This window comes from Mobula birostris, chromosome 14, assembly GCF_030028105.1.
Source record: "Mobula birostris isolate sMobBir1 chromosome 14, sMobBir1.hap1, whole genome shotgun sequence".
Classification (NCBI taxonomy): domain Eukaryota; kingdom Metazoa; phylum Chordata; class Chondrichthyes; order Myliobatiformes; family Myliobatidae; genus Mobula; species Mobula birostris.
The window spans coordinates 59,692,674-59,720,468 of NC_092383.1; the positions used below are offsets into that span (position 1 = coordinate 59,692,674).

The 27,795-nt window shown below is 38.8% G+C and overlaps 1 protein-coding gene across 1 annotated transcript; it reads left to right on the forward strand.

Annotated features, from left to right (window-relative positions):
- LOC140209925 (cysteine and glycine-rich protein 1-like) lies at positions 1 to 27,795 on the forward strand. Its single transcript, XM_072278596.1, has 6 exons — positions 1 to 97; positions 12,822 to 12,934; positions 18,995 to 19,163; positions 21,394 to 21,523; positions 24,904 to 24,997; positions 26,601 to 27,795. The coding sequence occupies exons 2-6, from the start codon at positions 12,823 to 12,825 to the stop codon at positions 26,675 to 26,677; spliced, it is 582 nt and encodes a 193-aa protein (XP_072134697.1). The 5' UTR covers positions 1 to 97; position 12,822; the 3' UTR covers positions 26,678 to 27,795.

A 27,795-nucleotide genomic window follows, 5' to 3' on the forward strand; every position in this document is an offset into this window, starting at 1 on the left:
AAGGCGTAGTCTTTGGCCGTGGTTCCGCCTTAAATTCAGCGCAGATTGCTGCAGCAACGTGGTACGACTAGGGTTCGGGACGCAGTTAGACTAGCAGGTAAACTTTTAAACTGCTATTTAAGAGTTGTTGATTGCAGATGCATCGGAACTACTACTGATTTCAGGTGCAAATGGCAGGTGCTTAGAGATTGGCTTGCGATCGATGTTCTTTGTCGGCGCCTCTGGGGAACGTTTCAGGAACCTTTTTTTTTAAAGGTGTGGGGGATATGAATTCTGAGCTAAAATCGCGTACAAACTGGTTGGTAGTCTGGCTACTGTAGGGAGCGGTTGTCAGCTTTAGTCTACTTTCTATATTAGGTAAAAACGCTGGATGTGGCGCATGTGATCACTTTCTGCGAAGCTTTATTTCTCTGGGGAAGGGTAAAGCGACGTTTGATAAATCGGTAACAGGAAGCTGAGCGGGAGGGTTGCATTGACACTCCTAAACCATGTGAGATGTAGGGACTGCTCATCGGAGCCTAAACCGGATTCGGTGTCTGTCACTCTGACAACATGACAGACCTTCTATATAGACTGGGTTAACTTTATTGAATTGCATATTCGGAACTTTAGAAACAGTCCTGCTTTTATAATCATTTGTAACTAGCCAGAGAACGGGGGGAAAAAAAGCCTGTTTGGATCCAACGTTTTCTAACTTCGTTTTAAAAAAGTACTATAAAGATATGGAAAGCGAGAGCTCCCTGGGGACTAAAGACTTTCAAAAGAACTCAAAATGGGCTACCTGTTACAAGCAACACTCCGAGAAAGAGAGTAGGGAGGAGAGAAAGTGGGGAATACTTGAAGTATTTTGTAGATGGGCAAAGGAGAAGTAATGAAAGGGCGGAGCTGCTCTTGGACCAAAGTAATCTCGCGGAGGCAGAGCATAACTTGGGTACTAAGAGTTCTGTGCGCTTTTATTTACGAGAGGATCATTCCCATGTTGCAAAAAAAGAGAGGAATTGGATAGAAGTAGATGAAAAAGTGACATTTATACAGCTGGCAGCTTTTTTTTGTGTGTGGGGAAAAGTCAGTTGGTTTAGATTAGTTTACATCACTGGTTTTTAAGACAATTAAAACTGGCGAGAGCAGAGGCTTTGGCTACAATCTTGCAATACTTCCTGAATTTGGGAGTGGTGCCAGAAGACTGGAGAAGTGCTTATTTTACAGTGTATCGCTATTCCAAAAAGGGAGAGAGATTGGGAGATAAATTAGTAATGACTGGACAGTTTGTCATCTGATAATAGTGAGGAACTTTGGTGATTATAATTCAAGACAAACAACTGTTGTGTGCAGAAGTCACTGAGTTTTGATCGAAGGCAGATTCAGTGAAGGGTTGAAAAATGCAACTCTGATTTGTTAAGGAATTTGGTGCCAGAATTGCAGTTACTCTGGACCATTGGGTACTATTTCTAGGACCCAATAAACTTCTAATTTGCTTTTATAATAATGCCTGGCATATGATTTCATAGGCTCTTCCATTGAAGGCAAGTGGGTTGAAAGTGAATTTAGGGCTTGATAAGTGGAAAGGGAGCTGGCATAAAGCACCTTCTGAGCCAGATACTGAACAATCAGGGTTGTTGGATTGTGGATGATCAGAATTCATCTATGGAATAAATGATATGTATGTGGATTTCCAGAAGGCACTTGCAAATGTTCCACAAAACAATTTGCTGGCATGATTCAAAGCCCATGTAATTAGTAGGGTAATGGCCATGTAGAAGTCAGGAAAAAGTAGAGAGTAGTGATTGATAGTGTCTTCTGTTGGGTGTTTTATTCAGATCATAGCTTTCTGATTCTAATGAATTGTAATTTGTTGTGGAGCAGAAAGTGCATGATTTCTGGTGTAAGGATTGTGCCAGAGCTTGTGTATGCCAGGGGAACAGTCGTGGACCAGAGCTTGTGAGAACATGACAAAATGGAATCCTTGGCCAAAGGCATTTAATAAAAAAAGCAAGAATGTGTTGCAAGCCTTTTTATATAGCTAGATGGAACACAATTAAAGGGTTGTACAATTGTGGGTGCACCAGTTTAGGAGAAAAAATGAAATGCAGTAGAATGTGGAGTGTGGTTTGCCAGAATGTCCAGGAGATGGAATGATGAACATTTGGGAGAGGCCAGTATAGTGGCTTGTTTTCCTTTTTAGTTCTGAACTTGTACAGCACTAACACAGGCCCTGTGGCTCTCTGAATACTAGCCAGTTTAGAAGTATCACAGAACATTACAGCACAGTGCAGGCCCTTTAGCCCACAGTGTTATGCCAACCCTTTGACGTACTCTTAAGATCAATCTAACTCTTCTCTCTTGCATATCCCTCCACTTTTCTATCATTGATGTTCCTATGTGAGATTCTTAAATGCCCTTAATTTATCTGCCTCTACTACCACCTAACACTTGCTTTTGACTCCCCCTCTTTCCCCCCCTCCCCATACTTTCCTCCAATCACCTTTAAATATGGCTGCTTCTATTAGCCAAGTCCACCCTGGAAATCCTCCTATTGTTCTTCTCCAAGATTGTAGCACTCAATCTTCCACTAGGCACAATTTGTAGTGGTCAGTTAACCTACCAACCATTGTCTTTTGGGCGTGTCAGGAAACTGGAACACATGTGTGGGAAACCCATGCAATTACTGAATTTACAAACTATGTGGATTATATAGGTGGTCAGGACTCAACCCAGACTGCTGAATCTGCAAGGTAATAGCTTTTCTAGCCACACCACTATTATCCAGAGGAAGTTAAAAAGAGATGCAATGGAGATCTCCAAAGTCATGAATTGTTTTGCTCTTAACTAGCAGTAATTACCCTGAAATAGATTTACTTGTTTACAATCATGATGATTCATGATTTTAAATATCTTCATTTTAAATGGAGCTTCCTACTCAGAGTCCAGTCTGTATAGGGTAATGGCCTTTTCATTATTTGCTAACTGAAACCTATGGTGCAACTAGGACCTCTTGCCAGTTAAGATAGCAAAGTTTCAAAGTACATTTATTATGGAAGTATGTATACAGAATACTGCCCTGACATATACCCTCCTGCAGGCAGCCACAAAACCATAGAACCTGTTTAAAGAAAACCCAATGGGCAAAAATGGAACAAATTGTGCAAACAACAAGCAAGTAACACATGGCATAATAAATATTAATCTGCAGAGTCCACAAAATGGTCCCTGCATGACAGCCAATGGGTCAGTTCAGTTTAGCGCCGTGTTGTTGACTGCAGGTCGCAGTCACAGAGAAATGGTTCCGTGCCAAAGTGCCTTGATCAAATTGTGCAAGTAGCAAAAAAGAGTAACCAGAAACAGATGGAAACCGAATCGCAGAGTCCTCCCCCCCCAAAAAAACGGAGCTGTTAGCACTGAAAATGTTAAAATGTTAACATCAAGCCGTGGAGTCCCTGTTTCCCCGCCCCCCCCCCCCCACCAACCCAAAGAAAGAATCCCACAGCTACTGTCTGTGATTGAGCCTTGCAGTGTGGGGCCCAAGACTCTCGCACCTTCCTCTGGCAGCAGCGGATGATGACCCTCAGGCAGACGGTGCTGAGCACCCGCTCGCCTTCCTCTGCCATCCTCGTCAGTTTCAATCTTGCTGGACGCTTTAAAGGGCGAGGCGTAAAGGAGCTAACCATACCATGTTAGAACCCTCTGCCCACTAATCTCTCCTGCTAAGGCAAAGTGTTGTTCCAGACATCAATCTGGTGATCTTCCACAGCATGTTCTTCCTTGGATAGGGAGACCAGGCCTAACTCAAATGTACCATTTGTAATCGCGGCAGTGCTCTTATCTAATTGGAATTAATTTGTCCTCATTCTTCTGCTCAAGTTCTCATGCAATATAAGCTGACTGAACCTGGATGTTATCTTGCAGTGATTGGCATTCACGAGGACCCTGGTCCCTACATGTACCAGTGTTTTCAGACTCACCATTTTTAACTAGTAGTCTTTCTATTTTCCAGAATAAGGTTGAAATCTTCCATTAAGGTAGATTTGAATTATTCTACTCCTTCTTCTCTGGGACCCACACAACCTGATTTACCATTACCTCCTTTGCATTCAGTTGCTCTCCATGGATCAGCCTTTCTGACAGCAGCTCTGACCTGATTTCTGGTATTGAACCTACTGTGCTATGGCAGGACACTGTACCTCACTTGATGAATGTGCTGAAATCAGAGACACTTCAATGATGAGTGAGTGGAAATTGTCCCTGCAATCTTTGCCAAGCCTTTCTGTTGCTTCACGCAGCTGGCTGTTTGTCCTACAATTTCTATGAGTCCAACACAGTAATATTTTGGAGAAGTGCATTCCTATGGTATCTGAAATTTCAAGGCCGGAATATAATGAACATGCTATTATCTTTGAGATAAGTGATGCTCATTTACCTCTATTTTGTTTTCTACTGCAGATTAAGTCTGTAAGTTTTCCCCTGCTGCTGCTGTGCTCTTCCTTTACATATTTCCACAATATCGTAAAGCAGGGCCCATAATGGTGGGCTAGAAAGTGCAGGTGTGGAAAATCCCAGCTCACAAATAGAATTCTGTTCGCGCTTAATATATTTTGTTTTGGCTAATTCAATCACAAAAAGAATGCACATGTTTTCCAAGTTTCTGGAGTTGCTTACATGAATCAATTTGTTTTGGTTTATGTTGACTTTTTAGAATAGGCATCATTTTTTTCTCATTTTTGAAATGGGGTCATATGTAGTGATTGAATTGATGATTTGTGGGCATGGATTTTAATTTATTTTTTTCTTCACCCTTGATGGTGACATGTTTAGGCTTGCATGCAGAAACAGTGTCTATCATTCTGACAAAATATAAAATTGTAAATGTACATCGCCAGAACCTAGGATTTTGTCCCATGGGCTCTCAAAACTTCGGAATGGTGTTTATTGTACCACTGAATTGCTTCATTATCAAAAACATTTTTGGGGTTAGAAAGAAATGCAGTTGGAAGGTGTTTGTATGATTGTGTAATTGAGTGGGATAAAGTGTTTCCAGTGTGCATGAAGATGCCCAATTTCCAAAAGACACCAAGTATATGATTATCACAAACAAATGTGACCTGTGACTTAAAATGACTAACGTGTCTTTAAAACTACTTTTATTCAAAGAATTTGTGATGTAATTTCCAGCACAAGTCATATCATTCTATTAACATGACATCATTATTTAGAAGTAAGTTCAAGGATGAGCAAGTCCTTTTATGTCGTGGTTATCTTTTTAATGCAGGTCCTGACTACTTCCTTTTGAGGCTGACTCATTTGGCTTCTTATTTAGTGCATGAGTTGTATGTTGGTTAAAGATCAACAGATGTGGTTGCTACCTAACAGCACTTACACTGTCACACTTGATGCTTTAAAATGGATGCATTTAAAAAGTGTACATTTTTACATTCAGCACACATAAAAGTTACTGGTGAACGCAGCAGGCCAGGCAGCATCTCTAAGAAGAGGTACAGTCGATGTTTCAGGTCAAGACCCTTTGTCAGGACTAACTGAAAGAGGTAGAAAGAGTTTTGAGAGGGGAAGGGGGAGATCCAAAATGATAGGAGAAGACAGGAGGGGGAGGGATGGAGCCAAGAGCTGGGCAGTTGATTGGCAAAAGGGATATGAGAGGATCTTGGGATGGGAGGCCTACGGAGAAAGAAAGGGGGAGGGGGGAAGCCCAGAGGATGGGTGAGGAGTATAGTGAGAGGGACAGAGGGAGAAAAAGGAGAGAGAAAAAGAATATATAATCAATAACAGGAGGGGGAGGAGGGGCATTAACAGAAGTTGGAGAAGTCAATGTTCATGCCATCAGGTTGGAGGCTACCCAGGCGGAATATAAAGTGTTGTTCCTCCAACCTGAGTGTGGCTTCATCTTTACAGTAGAGGAGGTCGTGGATAGACATGTCAGAATGGGAATGGGATGTGGAATTAAAATTTGTGGCTGCTGGGAGATCCTGTTTTCTCTGGCGGACAGAGCATAGGTGTTCAGCAAAGCGGTCTCCCGGTCTGCGTCGGGTCTCACCAATATATAGAAAGCCACATCGGGAGCACCTGACGCAGTATATCACCCCAGCCGACTCACAGGTGAAGTGTCGCCTCACCTGGAAGGACTGTCTGGGGCCCTGAATGGTGGTAAGGGAGGAAGTGTAAAGGCATGTGTAGCACTTGTTCCGCTTACAAGGATAAGTGCCAGGATGGAGATCAGTGGGGAGGGATGGGATGACGAATGGACAAGGGAGTCGCATAGGGAGCGATCCCTGCAGAAAGCAGAGGTGGGGGGAGGGAAAGATGTGCTTAGTGGTGGGATCCCGTTGGAGGTGGCAGAAGATACGGAGAATCATATGTTGGACCCGGAGGCTGGTGGGGTGGTAGGTGAGGACAAGGGGAACCCTATTCCTAGTGGGGTGGTGGGCGGATGGAGTGAGAGCAGATGTGTGTGAAATAGGGGAGATGCGTTTGAGAGCAGATGATGGAAGAAGGGAAGCCCCTTTCTTTAAAAAAAGGAGGACATCTCCCTCATCCTGGAGTGAAAAGCCTCATACTGGGAGCAGATGCAGCAGAGACAGAGGAATAATGAAAAGCCTCATCCTGAGAGCAGATGCATCTACCTATCCTAAGTATATCAACAGAATAAATGAAGGGAAATATTTTGGTGGGTTATTTTTTTTCCTGACTATTCTAACGGCAGGTAAAATTACTTGTGTTGTTAACAGAGATGGTAAAATGGGGTGGTCAGGGACGAAGGATCAGTCTCAACATGTCTTGACACAATTTGCCTGGAATGTGGTATTACTTTCAAACAGCATTGTTCCACTTTGAAATAAAGTGCAAACAACAAGAACACGGGAAATCTTAAAATCCATCCGAATTATTGAAGTAATGCTCTCTTTTTGACACCTTTTTATTTTGAACTGAGTGAAAGAGATTTTTCGTAAATCTTCAAATTCAGATCACTTCCTGCTTTTACTTTCAAGACTGAGCTTCCTGTGACAAATACTTGCCTACTCATAGGTGAGGCAGCTGGCAAAGAATCAAATCTTGTATAAAGGAGCAACATACATTGTCATTTTTAATGTCTCTTGACTGAATTTACACTAAATAGCATCAAACTATAAATTGTTAACTACACACCCTCAATGAGGAAATACTGCCCTTTTGAACCTACAGTCAGTGCATTGCTGGGAAATCTGGGAATTTTGCCTGGTGGTAGTCATAGTCATTCTTTATTGATCCCGGGGGAAATTGGTTTTTGTTACAGTTGCACCATAAATAGTAATAAAACCATAAATAGTTAAATAGTAATATGTAAATTATGCCAGGAAATAAGCCCAGGACCAGCCTATTGGCTCAGGGTGTCTGACCCTCTAAGGGAGGAGTTGTAAAGTTTGATGGCCACTGGCAGGAATGACTTCCTATGACGCTCTGTGTTGCATCTCGGTGGAATGAGTCTCTGGCTGAATGTACTCCTGTGCCCAACCAGTACATTATGTAGTGGATGGGAGACATTGCCCAAGATGGCATGCAACTTGGACAGCATCCTCTTTTCAGACACCACCGTCAGAGAGTCCAGTTCCATCCCCACACATCACTGGCCTTACGAATGAGTTTGTTGATTCTGTTGGTGTCTGCTGCCCCAGCAGACAACAGCAAACATGATCGCACTGGCCACCACAGTCTCATAGAACATCCTCAGCATCGTCTGGCAGATGTTAAAGGACCTTGGTCTCCTCAGGAAATAGAGACTGCTCTGACCCTTCTTGTAGACAGCCTCAGTGTTCTTTGTCAGTTTATTGTCAGTTCGTATCCCCAGGTATTTGTAATCCTCCACCATGTCCACACTGACCCCCTGGATGGAAACAGGGGTCACCGGTGCCTTAATACAATACAAGACTTTGTGTGCCAGCAAGTAGAGGGGAAAGAGCTATTGTTTCATTTGTACAGGTTCTTGAATAGTGGTGTACTCTTGAGAGTTCGGTATTTCCTGAATTTTTTAAAAAGACAAATTAATTAACTTTGTTAACATAGTTTTTTATTTTGAACCTGTAGCATTTTCCAAAGTACTTGATGGCCTTATTTGATCATTTATCATATTGGACGGTGATGGTGGGGTCCTCTAACAGTAAATGCTTGACTTTTATTTCTAAATAACGCAAATATGCTGGTGCAATGTTTTGACCTTTCAAGTTACCAATTCCTTTCCTTTCACAGATGCTTTTTGACCCACTGAGATCCTCCAGTAGTTTGTTTATTGCGTGAAAGCTATCCATCAGCCCTATTCCAGTTCTCTTGGATTTGGTGTCTTATTTGCTGGGTTTAGAAGCCCAGGCTGAACTGTAATTTAGTATTCAATGCCATGGATTAAATTGGCCAAAGCTTCAAGGTCATGGATTGGAGCAAATGGGGAGTTTAAAAAAGAATGTTGGCCCATAAAACTTGTTGCTTTGGGGGTATTGGAGCCAATGGCAAGTACAACACTTTTGGAATGTGGATCATAAAGCACTTTTGAAATTCAGTATTAAACATGCTAAAATTGCTTTAGTGTACACATTATCAGCTCCTGATGTCAGCAGCTTTCAACTTGTTTACATACTGTTGCCAAATAGGATCTTAAAAAGTGCTCACCAGTTTCTGGGTCCATTCTGTCACTGTAGTTTCATTGTCTGTCATTTTTGTTCCTTTCCTATTAACCCTCTATGTACAGAGGGGCTTATGCAATGGATGTTATTGAAGAGGCATTGGAAAGTTACAAAATTCCAATGGGACTTTTTTTTTCCTCCGTCTCTATCTTGGCACAACCTCCAGCTTGTAGCTGGTTAGATTAACTGTCCTCCCTTAGTACAGGAAGTAAACAGTGTACTGCGAGCCTGTTGGTATGAGCCTGGAAGGGAGATCACACTAGGCCTGAAGTGTAATTTGCCCATCTGTTAAGAATAAACTAGACCATGTAACATTTTTTTAATCACAGCACATAATTTACAGGTAAGAGGAGTTAATTTTATCTGGCATTCAATCACTGTTTAGGTGCTCTATCTATAGCATGTGCATTTAATAGTTCAGTAATTTTGTAAAATGTTTGATTAAGCAGTTGCTTATATAATTGTATACAAAAATGCATGAACTGCATATGTCATCACGCTACCACGTGATGTGCTCACCTTGCTCAAAGTAAAACATGAAGTTAGACTCCCATTTCACACTGGCGGGTCTTCCTTTGAATTAGTTTAATATTTTGGAGTTGGACAGCATGGTTCCATAAATTAATCAAAGTCGCATAGCGGTTAGCAGAATGCTATTACAGCGCCGGGTGTCAGAGTTCCATTTCAATGCCGTCTGTAAGGAGTTTGTACGTTCCTCCCTTGGAACATGTGGGTTTCCTCCCATCTTTCAAAGATGCAGGAGGTTAATTGGTCATTGTACATTGTCCTGTGACTAGGCTAGGGTTAAGTGAGTGAGTTACTGGGTGGTGCAGTTCGTTGGGCTGGAAGGGCCTATTGTATGCTGTATCTCTAAATAAAGAAAACATTTAAAAATCTCTGTCAAATGTATTTTTTTCACAGAATGCTAGACACCTTGTCTTTATGAAATGGGATATTGTTTGACCAACTTATTGGAGTTCATTGAAGTAATATGCCTTGTAGAAAAAGAGCCCAGTGGATGTATGAGACTTGTATATTCAGAATGCATTGCCAGTGGTCTGTTATCAGGAATGCCTTCTTTTGGATCTTGTGCTTTATTGAAGCTTTGGGCCTGCGGCATAGATTGTGCACAGAAAACGGATTTTCAAATATAGCATGCATTGGATCTGTTCTGGCATGCTGAAGAAAAACTTGTTTAAACTTTGGGACCTCTGTACAATTTTTTGCAATTGTTGTTGACACAAGGAAATGTGGATACAAGCTTAGCAACTTCTATGTCATTAAGATTTCTTTAATCAAGGGAACTCTGTGCTTGTTCAGCTTTAAAGATAATTGCACAGTAGAGATACATAGATGATATTCTAACTCTTGTGAAAATAACTCTTCAAATAGATCAAAGCTCAATTGGCAATGTTTGTCGAAGCTGAGATCGTGCTCCTGGTGCTTGACAACGCAAGCTGATGCTCTAACAAAGAACAGCAGCTAAAAGCACTCGTGCCATCAGCACAACATCAAAGCCTGATTTCCTTTTGAACTGTTGGTTAGTGCGATATTTTGTGTGGGATGATCAATTGCAATTCAGTCATTTGTTTTCAGGAGAAATTCAGAATGATAAATTTTAAGCCAACATGCCTTGTGAGAGCAATACAGGTCAGCTCATTAATTTTTCATCTTGTCTGGTTGTATCAGTGTTTGAATTCAGTGGTGCATAGTTGGCCAGCAGTTCATTATAGCTGTTTTGACCTTAATCCAACCTGTTTGCATTTTGTGTATTGTATAAAACTGAAAGTTGGATCTCTGCCACATCCCTCACATAACCTATGTATGACAGTATTTGAATTTCCATTAGATTAGAGAATTTCCATGTTCTGAAAATGATTAACAATATGGCAATGGTTTCTGTGCATTCTACTTTGTTCTGTGGGTTAATTTAGAAACTGATTAATTGTCATTGACCAGTTCTGACAAAATTAGACATCCTAGCTGAAAACTGCTGCACAGTGGGGATGCTGGTATCTGTTATCTCAACACCAGTGACCTGGATTCAATCCTGACTGCCAGACCTGTGTGTATGGAGCCATGTTTTTCATGTCGCTGTGTGGGTTTCTTCTTGCATCCTGAAGACTTGGTGTTTGGTAGTTTAACTGATTTCTAAACTAGAAGTAGAGGTAAGTTAATCGTGTGAGAGCTAACAAGTTTAGGGGGTAGGGAATGAAAATGTGATAAATAAAAATATCTTGAAATTGGGATTGACAGGAGAGCTCATTCCAAAATTGTCATTTAAGATCCAGAGGATCATCTGTAATGGTTAAAGTTGGCTTGCCTAAAGTTGCACTTGAGAACCTGAATACTTTCCTCTAAGACTTGTCCTTTTTAGATCAAAAGTATTTGTATTAATGGCATAAAAATACTTTGCCTGAAGCACAAATCACTCTGACTTGTTGACATGCAATGCAGACCAGACAGAACAAGAAGTAATTGTTCTACAAAATAGATTAACCAATTCTGAAAAGCACAGAATTCTTAATCACAACTAGAGTCAAAATCTTGATTTTTTTAAAAAAAAATATATATATATATTGAAGCTTGGCGCATCAGTAAAATCACACTAACTTTTCTGGGGGGGGGTAAATTGTTCATGTTGGTTTCATCATGACTTGTACTATCTACCTTGCATAATTCTTAACATTAATAATTTGCAGGTCCGTTATAGTTGACTTCAGTTTTATCCCTGTTGATATCTAGTGGAATAACAGATAGATAACAATTTAAGTCCCTATCGCACAGGTGTCTATGTTAAACTTTGGATGCAAAATCTTTGCTTTGATAATCCCAATATCTTCTAACTGTAATAAGCTATGAAATTAAATATTCAACTGTCTGGAAAACTAATTGGGACCATCTCTAACTCAAGGACACTGTATAAAATGGTTCGTTTATGTTGTGAAATGAACTTCCATTTTTAAGCATCCATTCACCAACACAAACTATAGTTTTGATACCAAACAAAGCATCATTGCTAAGAAATCCCAGCAAACCTCCAGCATCTCCTGCTTGAACTTGACCAATAAGCCAAAGATTGCTAGCAAAACTGGGAATGTGCTCATTGTTAATGTAAATCATCCAACAAATTGAGCTGGTGATGCCCATCAGTGGTTTAAATACAATGGATTTCTAAATTATTTACAATGCTCTGCCATTAACATAATGCAAATAGTAACCAGTTTTTCGTTTTGAAGAAATTGACTTTTCAATCTAGTTGTTGATGCTGTGTAGATAGGGCTAGTACCAAAGCATAGGAATATTTAAAAATATCTGCTTAACTTGGTGAGACCAGAAAGGAAATGCTCATTCTTGTAGGTGAGAATTCTTCTGAGTTTATGTTACTTGTTTTTAACCTTGATCTCTATTCTTAATATTTGCTTAGATGTTAATTTACCCATTTTCTTTGTTGCTTTTTCTCAGTCCATATTTGGTAGTTGTTAATGGAGTGAACCAAGAATCTATTTGGTATTCTCATATGCCTTAATGAACACAGCCATACAATGGTCACACCTGCAGTAATTTGCTTTGCAGTATTTTTGAGCGGGAAGCTGATTGGGAAAGGGATTTTAACAAATGGGGCATTACACAATACATTTTAACAAATGGGGCATTACTTCCATTGAGTTCTGAGCCAGCTAGATTTTTCTGCGTCTGAATGACTGTATCATAGTCAAATCTGATTTTCATGTATGCCTGAAATCAACATACTTTTGTTTTGCAAAAACAAATCATGAGCTTATCATCAGTCTCTTTCCTCTCAACAGTAATGTATTTGCATGCATTATGTCATAGTTCATTTACCTCTATACCAGCCAATGTTGTTTGTCCTTAAGGGCTGAATGATGCATTACTGAATTGTGGTGAGTTTTTTCAAAATGAATTTACTAAAAGAGGTAGCGAAGCAATTATTTTCCAAGTGATAATTGTGCAACAAGAAAATAACTTCCAAATTTCAGTTCTTCTCATAAATAACCAAAATATTCAGGAAGACGTGCTCTAGATCATTAACTGTTTCATTCTCAATAGATGCTGTTTGAACAACTGAGAATAGCAAGAGCTGTTTTATTTCAGTTCTCTCATATTTGCATTATTTTGAAGCAGTGTCTGTATTCTTTGTAGAATGCCGAACTTTGGTGGTGGAAACAAGTGTGGCGTTTGCCTGAGGACTGTATACTTTGCCGAGGAAGTGCAATGTGATGGGAAGTTCTTCCACAAGTCGTGCTTCCTCTGTAGTAAGTAGTTAGTGAAATTTCACTTTTCTGTCTGCTTAGTTAAGTGATAGCGGTTAACCTTGCAAAACTAAGATTTCCTATTTTCCTACAGAATTAGAACTGGGAGCAATAATTAAACTACTCATAAAACATAGATCAGTATGGGACAGCTATAGGCCCTTTGGCCCATAATATATGTATGGAACATGATGCCGGATTAAGCTAAATCCCTTCTGCCTGCATATGATCTGTATCCCTCTGTTCTCTGCATATTCATGTCTCAAAGGCTCTTAGATGCCACAATTGTATATGTTGCCAACAATATCCCAACGGTCCATATCAGGCACTTAGCACTGTTTTCAAAGAAAAGTTGTCCTGTACACCTGTTGACTGTCACCACTTTTCACCTTAAATGTGTGTGCTATTCAGTTTGTATTTGTAAAATTGTGTCCACTTTTGCAAAGAATCCCAGTGATTTATCATTTCCAAGTTCTCCTGACTATTTGCAGGTAATAGAGAATTCTGCAAGATTCTAATTGCATTTAATTAGTAGTTTAAAGCATTTAGCAGCTTTGGCATGTCTATATAGATATTTTTCTGCTGCTTTCTTATAGGCCACTATCCTATTGATTAGTAATATCCAAAACCACTTTAGCTAGAAGAAACGGAAGTACTTCACTGTAGTGCCTCTCCCTCAAAGCCAGCATTTTTGGAAGTTAGTGTTAACTTCTGGTTGGAGACATTAGTTTTACTACTTGGGTTATGTGCAAACTTTCTACTCTCAGTCCTGAGTAGGAGAGCATTGATCATTTGAAATATCCCAGGAATTAACCTGTGAAGAATTCTGTCCCATGTGAATACACATTTAGTCATCTTTAATATGCTTTGTCAGTATTGTGAAGAAAATGCCACAGCTTTGACTAGTCAAAATATAATTGGCGTAACAGCAAATTAATATCAGAGTAACAGGTACTCGTTATCATTTGACCTTGAGTCCAAATCTCCTCTTTAATTTGGGTAACTTTCTTGAAGAAACCACTGTTTCAACCCACTGACTCTTTTTGGCAGAATTCAGTTTGCTTACAATGAGATGCCAGAATGTTATTTGCCAAAGCATTCTAGTCTACTGATGTTATGAGCTGCTCCTGTTTACATGACATCATTGAAACCAACTGGCAGATGAATGAGTATTCATTTCCTGTACATGTCCCAATGTTGGGAAGAAATTGGTTGTCTGTATTGCTAAATAATGTCAAAGTAAATCTTGATGAACACTTTAAATATTCATGCAAAACATGGATCGTTAGTCTGTTAATGTCACAGATCCTTAAATGTTCCTCTACCTCCATTTACTCGGTATACAGTACAAGGTAAACTTGTAACTAGTATATTGAATGGTTAGGTTTTACTTAATTGAATACTCAGTTTTTGTACACATTCTGAGATGTTGAAATAGTGGAGATTTTAATTCCCTTTCCCTTTTCTTCAATAAGCCCTTAGTAAGCTACACAAATTCTTATGACAGCTCTTTATCAGACACTAATTTGCATCGATTAACTGTACTTTGTGTAGGGACATTATTAAAGTTGTGAAGAGGGGAAGGAATAGTAAGCAGATTTGGGGTCAGGAGGGGGGAAAATACTTTTAAAACTTCGAGCAAGTACAACAGTTGAAAATGTTCATGCTCAGTTTTATTGCTTAGAAACAATCAATCTTTTGAGCCTCCAGGTCTGAGTTATTTATTTATTTATTTTTTGTCTGGGATTTCTAAAAACTGAATGCATACATTGCATCATACTGTATTTACAAGTCAAAGCCCAGTCTGTTAAGTTGGGTCTTTTAAAATCGTATTATTGATTTTCTTTTTGCTTTACATTTTTATATCAACAGTTTTGATTTGTTTTGAGTATCCCATCCAAATCCATAAGGTGGGTGGGACCATTGCATATTCCACACAGTTCAGTTTCCATTGACAAGTGATTCTTATTTAATCTGCTAATTACTTAATATTTTATTAAAAGAAATTGCTTTCTTAAACATCCTTGAATCTCATCTTCTGGTCTATCAGTGTTTACTAACTTGGTCAATTATGAATTTCCAATGTTGTGATATTAATCTTCAGTAGATGCAATTCATAACTAGTTACAGTAAAGAAGTTAATAAAAGCCTTGGGACTTTGGCACTGGTCTGGGAGACTTTCCAGACTACTGGATGTTCTATTAATGCTGCAACTCAATTCACTTTTAGACAATACATACTAGTATGATTTTCCAGTGAGCCTTGTGAGTTTGAAGTGAGCCTAGGACCAAATGCTGAACCACTGGAATTTCTAAATGCAGGATTGTGGATTAAGAGTTTTGCTGTATTAATCCCAGTCCTCTGGGGTGCAATAAAATGCTTGCCACATTAACTAGTGTGGCATTGGCTTTTAATTACAAACATCCTGCATTTAAATTGATTTGGCAAAATCTGCTCCCATATACTCGCTTTTGGCACTCAAACCAATCCTAAACAGCTGGGAAAGATTGTATTTTTGAGCACCATAGTATTGTGGTGATCTGATTGAAATAGTTGGAATTCAAATTGTACTTGTGATCCTGTGTGGTTGTGGCTATTTATCCAAACTTTTTATTTGTACATCTCCTTGGTGAGAGTGGGTGTTGTCCTCACTGATACAAATGTATTTGGATCCCATTTCCAGATTACGGTTGGCCTGGTATAGAATGGGGTGCATTTGAAGCCTAGAGAGTTGACTGCTGTAAGAATTTTTTTTAAAAGTCTGTTTCTAAAGCCAGATTGTGTTGAAACAAACCTAGCAGATGAAATATTAGGACACCTAGCATTTAAATATGATTTTCTTTCCTGGATATCCAGCTGCTGGGGAGTCTTCCAATTGGTGATCTTTTTTTTTTGGTCAGCTTTAGTCTTCATGTAACACATGCCAATATAAAATGCCTAAGACTAACCATAATTGGTAAAAATGTTGTCTGCCTGACTGCCATGTATGGGTTGAAAGGTAGGCCAGGACATTGGAATGTTTTGGGGAATAAAGACTGCCTGGGTTAAATATTTTAGATTTTTCACATAAGCAGCTCATTAAAAGCAATGAATTTGGAAGGCAATCCGACTAAACTAACCTATATCCAAATATTTCTTCATCCTGTCCTTTAACCAGCTAAGTGCTTGGACATGTTACTATGCGATGCGACAGGTATCACATATTAATTAATTTTGCCTGAAATATTTTCTTAATTATCTCAAATGAAATTGCATCATGAAGAGGAATGGAAAGCTTAATTGTATGGGAACTTGTGAAGTTAGATCTTTTGATTTATTGAGATAAAATTTTATATAATTTGTGGAGAAAACCAAACTACGGTATCTGTAGAAAAGTGTTTAATGATTTGCAAGTATGGAATTCTCAAGCATAATTCACATCAATGTAAGAGAATTTCTTAAAACTGGTGATTTATTATTTCTGCCATAGTTGCTATTTTAGCAGCTGAATGAATTAGTGAATGTTGACTAACTATTAACATGTTAAATAATCTTATTTCAAGTACTAGAACATATTTTAGGAATGGAGAGTATCTAAATACCAGTTTAACACGGGATTGTCTCTTCCAATACAAAACTTGGAACTTCCTGAACTTTCTATTGTTCTGGCAACTGCAGTACAGAGTTAAAACAAAATAGTAAGGTCTAAACAAAAATTCGTCCAAAAAATGCAAGTATTAATGTTGTCAGAGGACGAATAAGCTTGAACTGCAACTCAGCAGGTCAGGCAGCATCAATGAAGGGAAATGGACAGTCTTGTGAGATATTGAATATACATTTTCCTTTGTGGGTATTGACTGACTCTCGAGTCGCTAAAGATTCCTGCATCTGCGGTTTCTTGTCTCCTGATTGTCGAGGACTTCTTGGTCTTTAGTATTACCAGCATAAAAATATTTTGCACTTTTCACCTAAAAGGGGAGATACCCTTGTGCTTATAACAAAGGGGTTTATAGCTGAGCATATCAGACTCTACACTGGTGAAGGAGCTGGAGGGGAGGGTTTCCCTGATGCTGATACGATGTGTAGTTGGTGCCAAGATCTAGCTCTCTGCCAGATCTGTTTTGGAGTGTACTCCATGGATCCTTGACCTCCATATGTTTTATGGACTTGAACTTGTCATGGTTCATGTTTACAAAAAAAATTCTCTCACCTATTTGTAACTTGTCACAAAATCCTAAAGACAAATCTCTGGAAAATTTTTATATGATAAAGCCTTGGGGGCCCTTAAATTACCATTCCTAACTAAAATTGTTTATACTGCAGCTGTAATTTAAGAATGTTTTATGTGATAAAGCTGCAACATAGAAATCTAAAATATTCTCTTCTGGATACTCAATGCCATAAACATACTGCACTTGCACTGCCAACCCAAGATTGAAATGCACTCAAGTGTAACCCTTCAAATTTTGCATTTGTTACTGGGAAATATTACATAGTATTAATATAAAGCCATATACCCCATAAGTTGGTTTCCATAGTAATGAAAATAATATAAAATCAGAACTGAGTTGAATATCATTGGCATATGTCGTGAAATTTGTTCGCTGTGCGGCAGCAGTACAATGAAATGCTTGATAGATAAAGAAAAAAACTGAATTACACTAAGTGTATATACATGTCAAATAGTTCATTTAAAATGAGTAGTGCAACAAAAACAAATTTATAAAAAAAAAAGCAGTGGAGTAGTGTTCATGGGTTCAATATCCATTTAGAAATCAGATGACACAGAGGAGGAAATTGTTCATGAATCGCTGAGTGTGTGCCTTCAGGCTCCTGTACCACCACCTTGATGGTAGCAGTGAGGAGAGGGCAGGCCCTGATGTTCTGGCTTTGTGGGGGGGGGGGGGTGTCCTTAATGATGGATGCCAACTTCCTAAGGGACCACACCTTGAAGATGTCTTGGATACCATGGAAGCTAGTACCCATGATGAAGATGGCTAATCATACAAATTTCTGCAACTAACTTTGATCTTGTGCAGTAGCACTCCACCCCCCCCCGCCCCCCACCCCCAAATGCTAGATGGCGATACAGCCAGTCAGAATACTCTCTAAGGTACACTTGTACAAGTTTTTGAGTGTTTTAGTTGACAAACCAAATCTCCTCAAACTCTAATGAAATATAGCTGCTGTCTTGCCGTCTTCATAGCTGCATCAATATATTGCAACCAGGTTAGTTCCTCAGAGATATTGACACCCAGGAACTTGAAATTGCTCACTCTCTCCACCTCTGATCCCTCTATGAGAATTGGTTTGTGTTCCCTCGTCTTGCCCTTTCTGAAGCGAGTGAATAACCACTTTAAGGGGAGAGAATGGATGGCTGCTTGGAATATTTAAGTAGTCATTTCAACTGTAAATTGATATTGTGTAGGAGGAGGGGATAATGTACAGTTGGCCCACCTTATGTGTGAATTCAACCAACCGCGAATCGAGAAAACCGGGAAGTGCTCTCCATCCGTGCCGGGTTGATGTGGAGGATCAAAAACCCAAAACGCAATAACTAAAGCACTGCGTTGCTTAATAATAATTGTAGTTTTCATCGGGGCAGGGCCTTTCTCACTTTATCCTTTAAAATTGTTCCAATTGTTGACCGACTGTAGCCTAACGTTTTTCCAATGACCGATAGCGTTTCACCTCTTTCTGGTTGCTTTATTATTTCCACTTTATTTTCAATCGTGATTATTTTCATGAACAGAAACACTGCGGATTCAGAGCTCCGCCGCTGGGTCCTAATATCCACAGCATTGAGACAGGTTAAATAAGGTCCGGGGTTCCGCTGGGTCCTAAGGTCAACCGCATTGTGACAGGTTGAATAAGGGACTTGAGCATCTGTGTTTTTTGGTACCGCGAGGGGTCCTGGAACCAATCCCTCGTGGAGAGGGAGGGCCAACTGTATAATTAAAACTAATTAAAGTAGTGGCATTCAAGAAGTGTTGGATGTGCAAGCAGTTCTTTGCCCTTGCTTTTGGTCTGTATTGCAGGAAGTGCTGAAAGATTCCATCTGACAATCTCTTATTTGTTTTCCAGTGGTCTGTAAAAAGAACCTAGACAGCACTACACTTGCTGTGCATGGAAACGAAATCTACTGCAAATCGTGTTATGGGAAGAAGTACGGACCTAAAGGTTATGGCTACGGCCAAGGTGCAGGCGTTCTGAGCATGGACACTGGTGCAAGGGTGGGAATAAAGCCCGTGGAGTAAGTTTGTTGATTAAAGTTGGTTAAGTGGTTTTGAGTTGCTTAGTATTATACAATTTGTATCGATGTTCCTTGCTTCAGTGTTTTCAACCTGAACAAGTAATTGGAAGAATTACATGTGTTTTACTCCAGTTTTTCTAGGTAACCTTCTCTTTATCACAATAGATTGCTTAAAAAAATTTTGCAGTGTGCTTTCATTGCAGAAGATATTCTTGTTTATTAAATTTTCCTCCTAGAACTCCAGCATTTCTAAAATGGTGTTGGTCTTGTAAATCAATGATGAACCTAAAGTGTATCCTCCCTCTGGTATAGAGTCCATGTGCTGTTCAATATGATTCGAAGAATTCCACAACCTCAGCTTGACTTTCTCACTGTACATTCCACTGAAGACTTGCCTGCTTGCTGTACCTATGTTGACATGAATCATCTGTACATGCACACCCAGAACCAACTGCACACCCTATTTTTATTTTTTTCCTAATCCAATCAGTAGATAATCTTTCCTTCAGCTTTCCACTTCGAATCTCCTTGCCGACTTGTGTTCTATACAGATTCGTGTATGGAAATTGATTTAAATCTTTGTGCTGAACTGATGAAGCTTTGGAATCCTGAGCATTAATACAGGTGTATTTCAGCATAAATCTTTGTGCTGAAATGGTGAAGCTTTGGAATCCTGAGCATTAAGGAAATTGGTTGACTGAATGCTGAAATGCATTTCAGATAAGAATCAGCTATTATTGTATTGAATGTAAAGATAAGTTCATGGGACTGCACAAATGACCCCTGTTCCTATTTGGATGGACAGGGCAAGTTCAATCGCTTTTAAATGCTGTCATTAAAGTTTCCATGTAACTTTGAATTTTGCATTGGCCTGGGTTGTGCTCAATCCATTCATATAGGTTATATTTTTACTTAATTTGTGTAGGAAACACAGCTCCAATCCATCACTTTGTTGGCTTTGAGCAGTCTCTATAACTTGTGCCTGGGCCTGAGATTTGGCTTGCAACTGACCCTGACTGAATCTTGATAGCTTCCCACTTTCATACACTGCTCTTGCATACATCTCTGCTAATTAGGGACATTTAAAAGTGATCAAAAGTATTTTGAAGTTGAAAACCTTTTAAGTTTTTAAAATGGAGGAGAGGGGAAGAAAGCTTTTCTCTTCCAAAAGTCTGAGTTTTGAAGTTGAGGAGTCTGATCTACATATGGCAGCCAGTCATGGTGTAAAGATGAATGAATGGGTGGGTAGGGTATTGTGTCTCTGCTCAGGATATTTTTTATCCTGACACTGGATACCTTGCTGAATGCTCAGCTTGTGGAAAGGAAGCTTTCTTAATGCTATAGTGTAATAAGAGATGGAAAAGTTCCATGGGTATTGATGAGTTAGCATGATTATATCTCAATCAAATGACTATAGTGAAGAAGCTTCTTTACCTTGTGCGGTTCTACAGGAGTGATCCTTCTCGCCTTGTTAAATTGGGCATTTAATTATCTTGCTGCAGAAAGTATCTTCAACTTCCCATTTCATGTATTGGGTATGACAGACATTTGGTAGCCACTTTTATTAGTTACGTCGTCTCGTACCTAATGAGGTGGACACTGAACAGATGTGGTCTTCTGCTGCTGTAACCCATCCACTTCAAGGTTCAATGTGTTGTGTGTTCAGAGGTGCTCTTCTGCACACCACTGTATTGTTACTGTCATCTTTCTGTCAGCTTGAACTGTACTGGCCATTCTGTCCTTATTAATGAGTCTCCTCAGCCCAAAGAACTGTTGCTGCATGTTTTATTTGTATTTCATTCTCTCTAAACTCTGGAGACTGTGTGCAAAAATCCCAAAGGATAAGCAGTTTCTGAACTACTCAAACAGCCCCATCTGGCACCAACAATCGTTTCATGGTCAAAGTCACATCTCTTATTGTGGTGTTTGGTCTGAACAACAGCTGAACCTCTTAACTATGTCTGTGTACAATGCTATTGTGCATTGTGTTGCTGCCACATGATTGGCTGATTAGATATTTGCATTAATGAGCAGGTGTACTTGATAAAGTGGCCACTGAGTGTATATTAAAGCTTATCTGGATTAATTAAGCCATAAATGGGAAAACTAGGGCACAATTCCCCAAGAGTCTTGGTATGAAGCTTTGATACTTATTTGGTAAATGAGAAGACAAATTATTGACAAATTGGCTTCAGTTAATGCTTGTTGTTGAAACCTGTTCTGTTTTCAGACCCCAGGCTCATTGCCCAACAACTAATGTCAATGAATCAAAGTTTGCCCAGAAATTTGGCAGTTCAGAAAAGTGCCCTCGGTGTGGAAGATCAGTTTACGCTGCGGAGAAAATTATTGGAGCTGGCAAGGTAATTAAATTTTCTGCACGCATTAGATTTTTAAACTAACCATCATCATCAGGTGCCATGCCCAGTTTGAGCTTTGGCTGCCATGGCCCACACACTCCTGTTTCGGGTCAAGTGGATCAATTCATTGGTATTCATTTCCAGTTCTCTAGCTGCTGTCTCTATCATCATTTGTCTTTGCCTTCCTCTTGCTTTCTTCCCTTCAATCTTTCCCATAATTACCATGCATTCTAACTCCTCTTTCTTAATCACATGTCCAATGACGTTACGTTGCCTTTTCATGATCTCATACATTATTTCTCTTTTGTGTTTGCTCTGTTCAGGACATCCTCGTTAGATACTTGTTTTGTCCATGATATTCTTTGCATCATCCTCAAAAACCACATCTCTGCTGCTACAATTCATTTCCTCATGTTACTAGATATTGTCCAACATTCTGAGCTATATAACATAACTGGATAAACATAACATTTCAGTACTCTAAGGTGGGTTGTCATGCCTAGTTTAGTATTGGTCAGTATACTGTTCATTCTCGTAAAGGTGTCTTTGTCATTGCTATTCTTCTTTTGATGTCCATGTCACACCTGCCATCTGATGTCACCTGGCTTCCTAAGTAGCAAAAGTTCTGTACTTGTTTTATGTCTTCCATGTTTATTCTTAGCCTGCAGATGGGATTCTCCTTCTTGTTGGATATCACCATACATTGTCTTTTTGTAATTGATAGACCCATTTTTTGCACTTTCTTCAATTATAACCAGTTAAGTTTTGTAGTTCTTCCTCTGTACTTGCAATTAACAGTGTCATCTGCATATCTGAAATTGATGTTTTCACTGCCAGCAATAAGATGTTATTTTTTGTAATACTGTTTCACTGTACACTAAATAAATCAGGGGAGAAAACACACCCTTGTCTAACACCTCTCTTGATTTTTGTAAACTGACTCACTTCTCCATCTATTCTTACAGCGGCAGTTTGTTTCCAGGACAGATGCTCATTAGGCGGAGGTCCTTCAAATCTAGATAGAGTTTTCTGTAATATTTCAAATAACTTATTGTGCTTCAGTTTATCAAATGCTTTTGTGTAGTCAATAAAACAAACAAACAAGTCTTTTTGCACTTGAATAGCTCGTTCTGATAGTATCCTTAACATCAATATTGTGTTTCTTGTACCTTTGTCTTTCACAAAACCACACTGTCCTTTACCTATTTCAGCTTGTGTCTTACTTTTAGCTATTGTCATCAAAATTCTTAGAAGTATCTTGGTGATATGACTCATTAAACTTGTGGTCCTATGTAATTCACATTCTATTGCTCCAGGTTTCTTAGGAAGAGTGATAAATACTGATTATTTTTTTTCATATCTTCTGGTATTATTCCAGTCTCATAAATGTCATTGATTAAATCAGTAAGTTTTTCAATTCCATTATCTTCAAGGTTGATAATTTGTTCTATTACTAATTCATCAGGACCTGCTGCCTTTCCTTTCTTCATCTTATTTATTGCATTACAAACTTCAGATTCTAAAATACTAGAACCTTCAATGTTTTCTTAGTTTCTGGTTTTTCGCCTCGATCGTCTTCAAACAATTCCTGAATATAATTGGTCCATCTGTTCATAATCTCATCTTTTTCCATAATGGTACCATCCTTTGTTTTCAAACATCCACCTGAAGAACAGAGGAGCTTTTTTACCAGTGATATTCTTGATTTGTTGATGTAACCTTTTTTGGATCAGTAATAGGGATTCTTTCTATTTGCTCACAATCCTTGTTTAACCATTCTTCTTTGGCTTTTTGACATAAGCTTTTAACTTTTTTTATCTAAGGACTTGTATTCTATAGGATTTGCTTTCTTACATTAGATTTTTGATTTCATCTGTCATCCATTTGTGCTTTTTTTCTTTTTTAGGAATCACTGACTTTGCTGATTCTACCAGGGAATCCTTTAGAGAGTTAAATTTCATTTCTACATGATTGCTATCATCTTCAACAGATTCTATTTCTCGACTTTGAAATCTATTCCTTACTTGTAAATTTTTGTCGTAAGTTTTCTTTAATTGCAAGTAGTCAAGGGGTTGTTCAGGTTTTTGCTGCTTTAGTTTTTTAAGTTTTACTTTTACATGACATACTACTGGGTTATGGTCACTATTACAGTCTGCACCTGGATATGTTTTGCATTGAGTCACTGTGTTTCTAAATCTTTGGTTTATAGTAATAAAGTCAATTTGATTTCTCGTGTTATCACCTGGACTTTTCCAGGTCCACAAGTGTCTTGGATAGTTTTTAAAGTAGGTATTCATAATGACCTGATTATTCATCTTGCACCATTCTACCCATTTCTCACCTCTTTCATTTCTTTCCCCTAGTCCAAATTTTCCGATGGTATTTCCATCATCACCTTGTCCTACTTTAGCATTTAGATCTCCCATGACAATAACAATATCTTGAGATTTGCATCCATCCTTTGCTTGTTCAAGCTCTTCATAGAAATTATCCTTATCCTCATTTGTTCCATCTGTTGTTGGTGCATATATGTGTATAATTGCTCAATCATATAGTTGTCCTCTGAATCTAACAAGGAACACTCTTTCTGATATTGCCCAATGTCCTAAAACACTTTTTGCCATGTTTTCATCCATAAGAATTCCTACTCCATTAGTATGGGATGTTCCACAAGAATAAATTGGTGTTTTATTTCTATTCTGACGTAAACTAAACTAACCATACCTGTTGAAAATAAATTGGTTTCATCAAAAGGTGCAAATTGACAAATATAAATGTTTAATTTTAACTATTTGATATGAGTATCATCAAAGGTCAGTTTAACTCAGAACATCACTAAATGATAGTCATCTATTTTGAAGTATACAGCAAAAACTGCCTAGCTAGAGCGGATTTGTGTCTAAAGATGTCATTTGGCTCTGATAAAAATGGGGGAGGTAATTATAGGTTTTCCTTCCAGCTGAAACTAATCTGGAGGAAACAAGAGACTGCAGATGCTGGAAGCTGTGGTCACGTTGCATCCATGAAGTGAAGTAGACAGTGTTTTGGGTTGAGTTCAGAAGAAGGGTTCTAGCCGGAAAAAGTTGACTCTTTGCTTCCACAGATACTGCCTGACACAAGCTTGCTCTTTAAGCGGTCAGGAACATTTATCCAAAGGTATTGAATAAATCTAATTTATAATATTGTGCAAATCTCAGATTTGTGGTCAATAAAGTTTATGCTATGAGGCAGTGTTAATTGATTTTTTCTCCCTTTCCTATGTAGCATTTTCATTGTCAATGGAAAGTGTACTGATTCTATAATGCTAGCATACATGCTGTACCTAGATTTTATTGTAAATTTTTTTGTCAACTGCTGTTACACCTTGTCTTTCCCTGTTTTAGTCCTGGCATAAGGCTTGCTTCCGCTGTGCTAATTGTGGTAAAAGTCTGGAGTCCACAACATTGGCTGATAAGGATGGGGAGATTTATTGCAAAGGTTTGTTTTGTTTTTAATTGCTATCTTTCACATAACATTCTGTGATCTTGCATTTCAGAAATGCAGACAATAGCTATTAACTGTTTGTCACTTTTAACCCTAAATTTATTTGTATGATGGTGGAAATTTTCAGCCACCCATTTAATCTGCCTAAATAATTTTTAAAACGTCTGTATAAATTGTTACCACCATCTAACTGAAATTCTGCATTTTGTCTCATTCAAGTCATTGCGGTGGGCTATGAATGTGAGGCCCAATCACTGAACCCTGTGGTACCCCATTAGTTTATTGTTGCCAAACTAAAATTTGTTTGTTCTGTCTGCCAGTATTCTATACATTACTTCCAGTATACTGTGCTTGAATTTTTACATCTTTTCTGTGACTCCTTCTGAAGTTTTCTGACAATCCAAGTACATCTCCACTGGTTTTCACTTGTCTGTTCCACCAATTAATGCTGAAAACTGAAGGACTGTCAAATAGTATTTCCCAGAAGAGCTGCAGTAGAAGGTAGCATATCAGAAACTGCACGCAAAGCAGAGGAGCACAACCACGGATGCTGTCTTTTCCAGTGTGATTTCCTTAGTCAGTTTTTGAAGTATACAGTACACACTTGTGCAGCAAGTCCACTTTGTACTAAATCTCTATCCCTGCATATACTAACTAATTCTAATAGTGTGAAGGATTGTTAAGTAGCTGACTGCACTTTTGGGGGGGGGGGGGGAGTCAACAGCTAACAAGTGACCTGACAAGATGATAAAGCTTTGAGGGGAGAGATAACTGGGCTTGGTTAGCTTGTTGGTCCCAGACCAGTGCTTTCACTTTGGTATGATTGGCAGAACAAGGAGAGATCATTGGAATTGGTTCACCTAATGATGCCTGTACTGAGATACAGTAAAAAAGGCTGTTTTCTATGCTGTTCACACTGATCAAATCAGTACATTGTGCATTGACGTAGAACAAGATCAAACGCTAAGTGAATGCAGAATAAAGTGTAGCAGCTACAGAAAAAGAACAGTGCAGGATCATAAGGTAGATTGAGAGCAAGTTAATGTTATTGTACTGGGGAACCATTCAGTGGTGTTACGGCAGTGGAATGGAAACTGTCCTTGAGCCTGGTGGCTCCTGCATTCAGGTTTTAGTATCTTCTGCCTGATGAAAGGGGGAGGGGAGAAGAGAATGTTCTGGGTGCATAGGGTCTGTGATTATACTGGCTGTTTTTTCTGATGCAGCAAGATAGTCCATGGAGGGGAGGCTGGTTTCTGAGTTGTGCTGAACTGTGTCCATAACTCCGCAAATTCTTGTCATCATGTGCAGAGCAGTTGCTATACTAAGCTCTGATGCATCCAGACAGGATGCTTTGTATGGCGATCATGCAGAACAAGGAGGAACCTGGAGGAGGAGAGCGCTCAATAAGTAGTCACATTCTAAAAATATAGGAAACATTATTTCATGAGTCTGTTCCCCTTTTAAGTAAATGTATTCTATTAAATCTTTCCTGCTATTAGAATCACTTTAATTTCAATCATTTTGTATTGGTGTAGAATTGTTTTCATGTACATTACAAATTCCACTCACCAAAGCTGAAACATTTTTCTTCTGCTAGGTTGTTATGGTAAGAATTTCGGACCTAAAGGATTTGGCTACGGTCAAGGAGCTGGTGCACTTGTCAACACCCAGTAAGGGGCCTGTGCTGAACCTGGAAGCCACATGAACACAAGGAGGCCCTGCCTACAGTATTTGCTGAATTCTGAATATTGCTGTAGTAATAGCAGTAGTAATACAAATTACAGCACTGTGTGTGTGTGTATGTTTTCTCATTTTTTTGCAATGCTTGGCACAGGTTACTTCACATACCATGTTATTGTGTTGTCTCCAAAATAAGTGTTTTGGGATTAAATATACTAACGTGAAAACCAGAATGAATAATGGCTCCCGTCCAAAATCTAATTTTAGTGCCTTGAATCTGCTTATGACTAATTACACACTTGGGGGTTAGCATGAACTTGGCAGCTGCATTTCTCAACACTACAATATTTATTCACCTCTCTTTTTTTCCTTGTATGCATGCATCTGTAGAATTGCATATTTGTGCTGCAGTATAGATAAGCTATCCAATTTTTTTAAGTTCTTAGTTGCTAGAATTGCTTAGCCAGGTGTCAGTTCGATTCAGATGTGATGTCTCTAATCTGGTTTAATAGCTATGGTTAATTCAGGTGTTTCATCTGATCTGACTGTTTGTTTCTCTAAATCTTCAAAAAGTTTCACAGGATAAAATTGGTGACCATCAAGCACCTGAAGTTTACTCCAGTTTAGTCCACTACTGACTTTTTCACATTTTGGCTTACTTTGAAATTGTAGTTGCAAGTAAATAACAGAAACACTTCTGATTTTCAATAACCTAAGCTTGGACTGCAAACATGCCTAACAAGTTTATCAGCTCTACTTTTGATTAAATCTTTTTTTTAAAAAATGTCGATGCATGGAGTTAAATCTGTGATTCATCTTGCCATTAACTTGGTTGCTCTAATAAATAAATAGTAGATTTTTGGGTTGGAGGAATGCAACACATGATTCCCAAATGTTGGCTTGGTATTAACTTGCTTTTTATAACATATACAAAAAAAGCAAGGACTATATACAGTATCATGCTTTTTTTTGAGTGCAACTTGTTTTGCTAAATTGATTACCTAGGTGTTGGGCTTTTGGACCACTTTCTAAACTCTTACTCTTCCATGTTACATGAAAGCAGTGTCCTGCATTTTAATAAAGGCCACCTGGCTCTCCTGCAGAATGTACAA

What these genes read in the sequence shown, in the direction of transcription:
- LOC140209925 (XM_072278596.1), top strand. Translation starts at nt 12,823, where the DNA reads ATGCCGAACTTTGGTGGTGGAAACAAGTGTGGCGTTTGCCTGAGGACT. An exon ending in AAATTATTGGAGCTGGCAAG is followed by an intron (nt 21,524 to 24,903) that starts GTAATTAAATTT and finishes TCCCTGTTTTAG; the next exon opens with TCCTGGCATAAGGCTTGCTT. An exon ending in TGGGGAGATTTATTGCAAAG is followed by an intron (nt 24,998 to 26,600) that starts GTTTGTTTTGTT and finishes TTCTTCTGCTAG; the next exon opens with GTTGTTATGGTAAGAATTTC.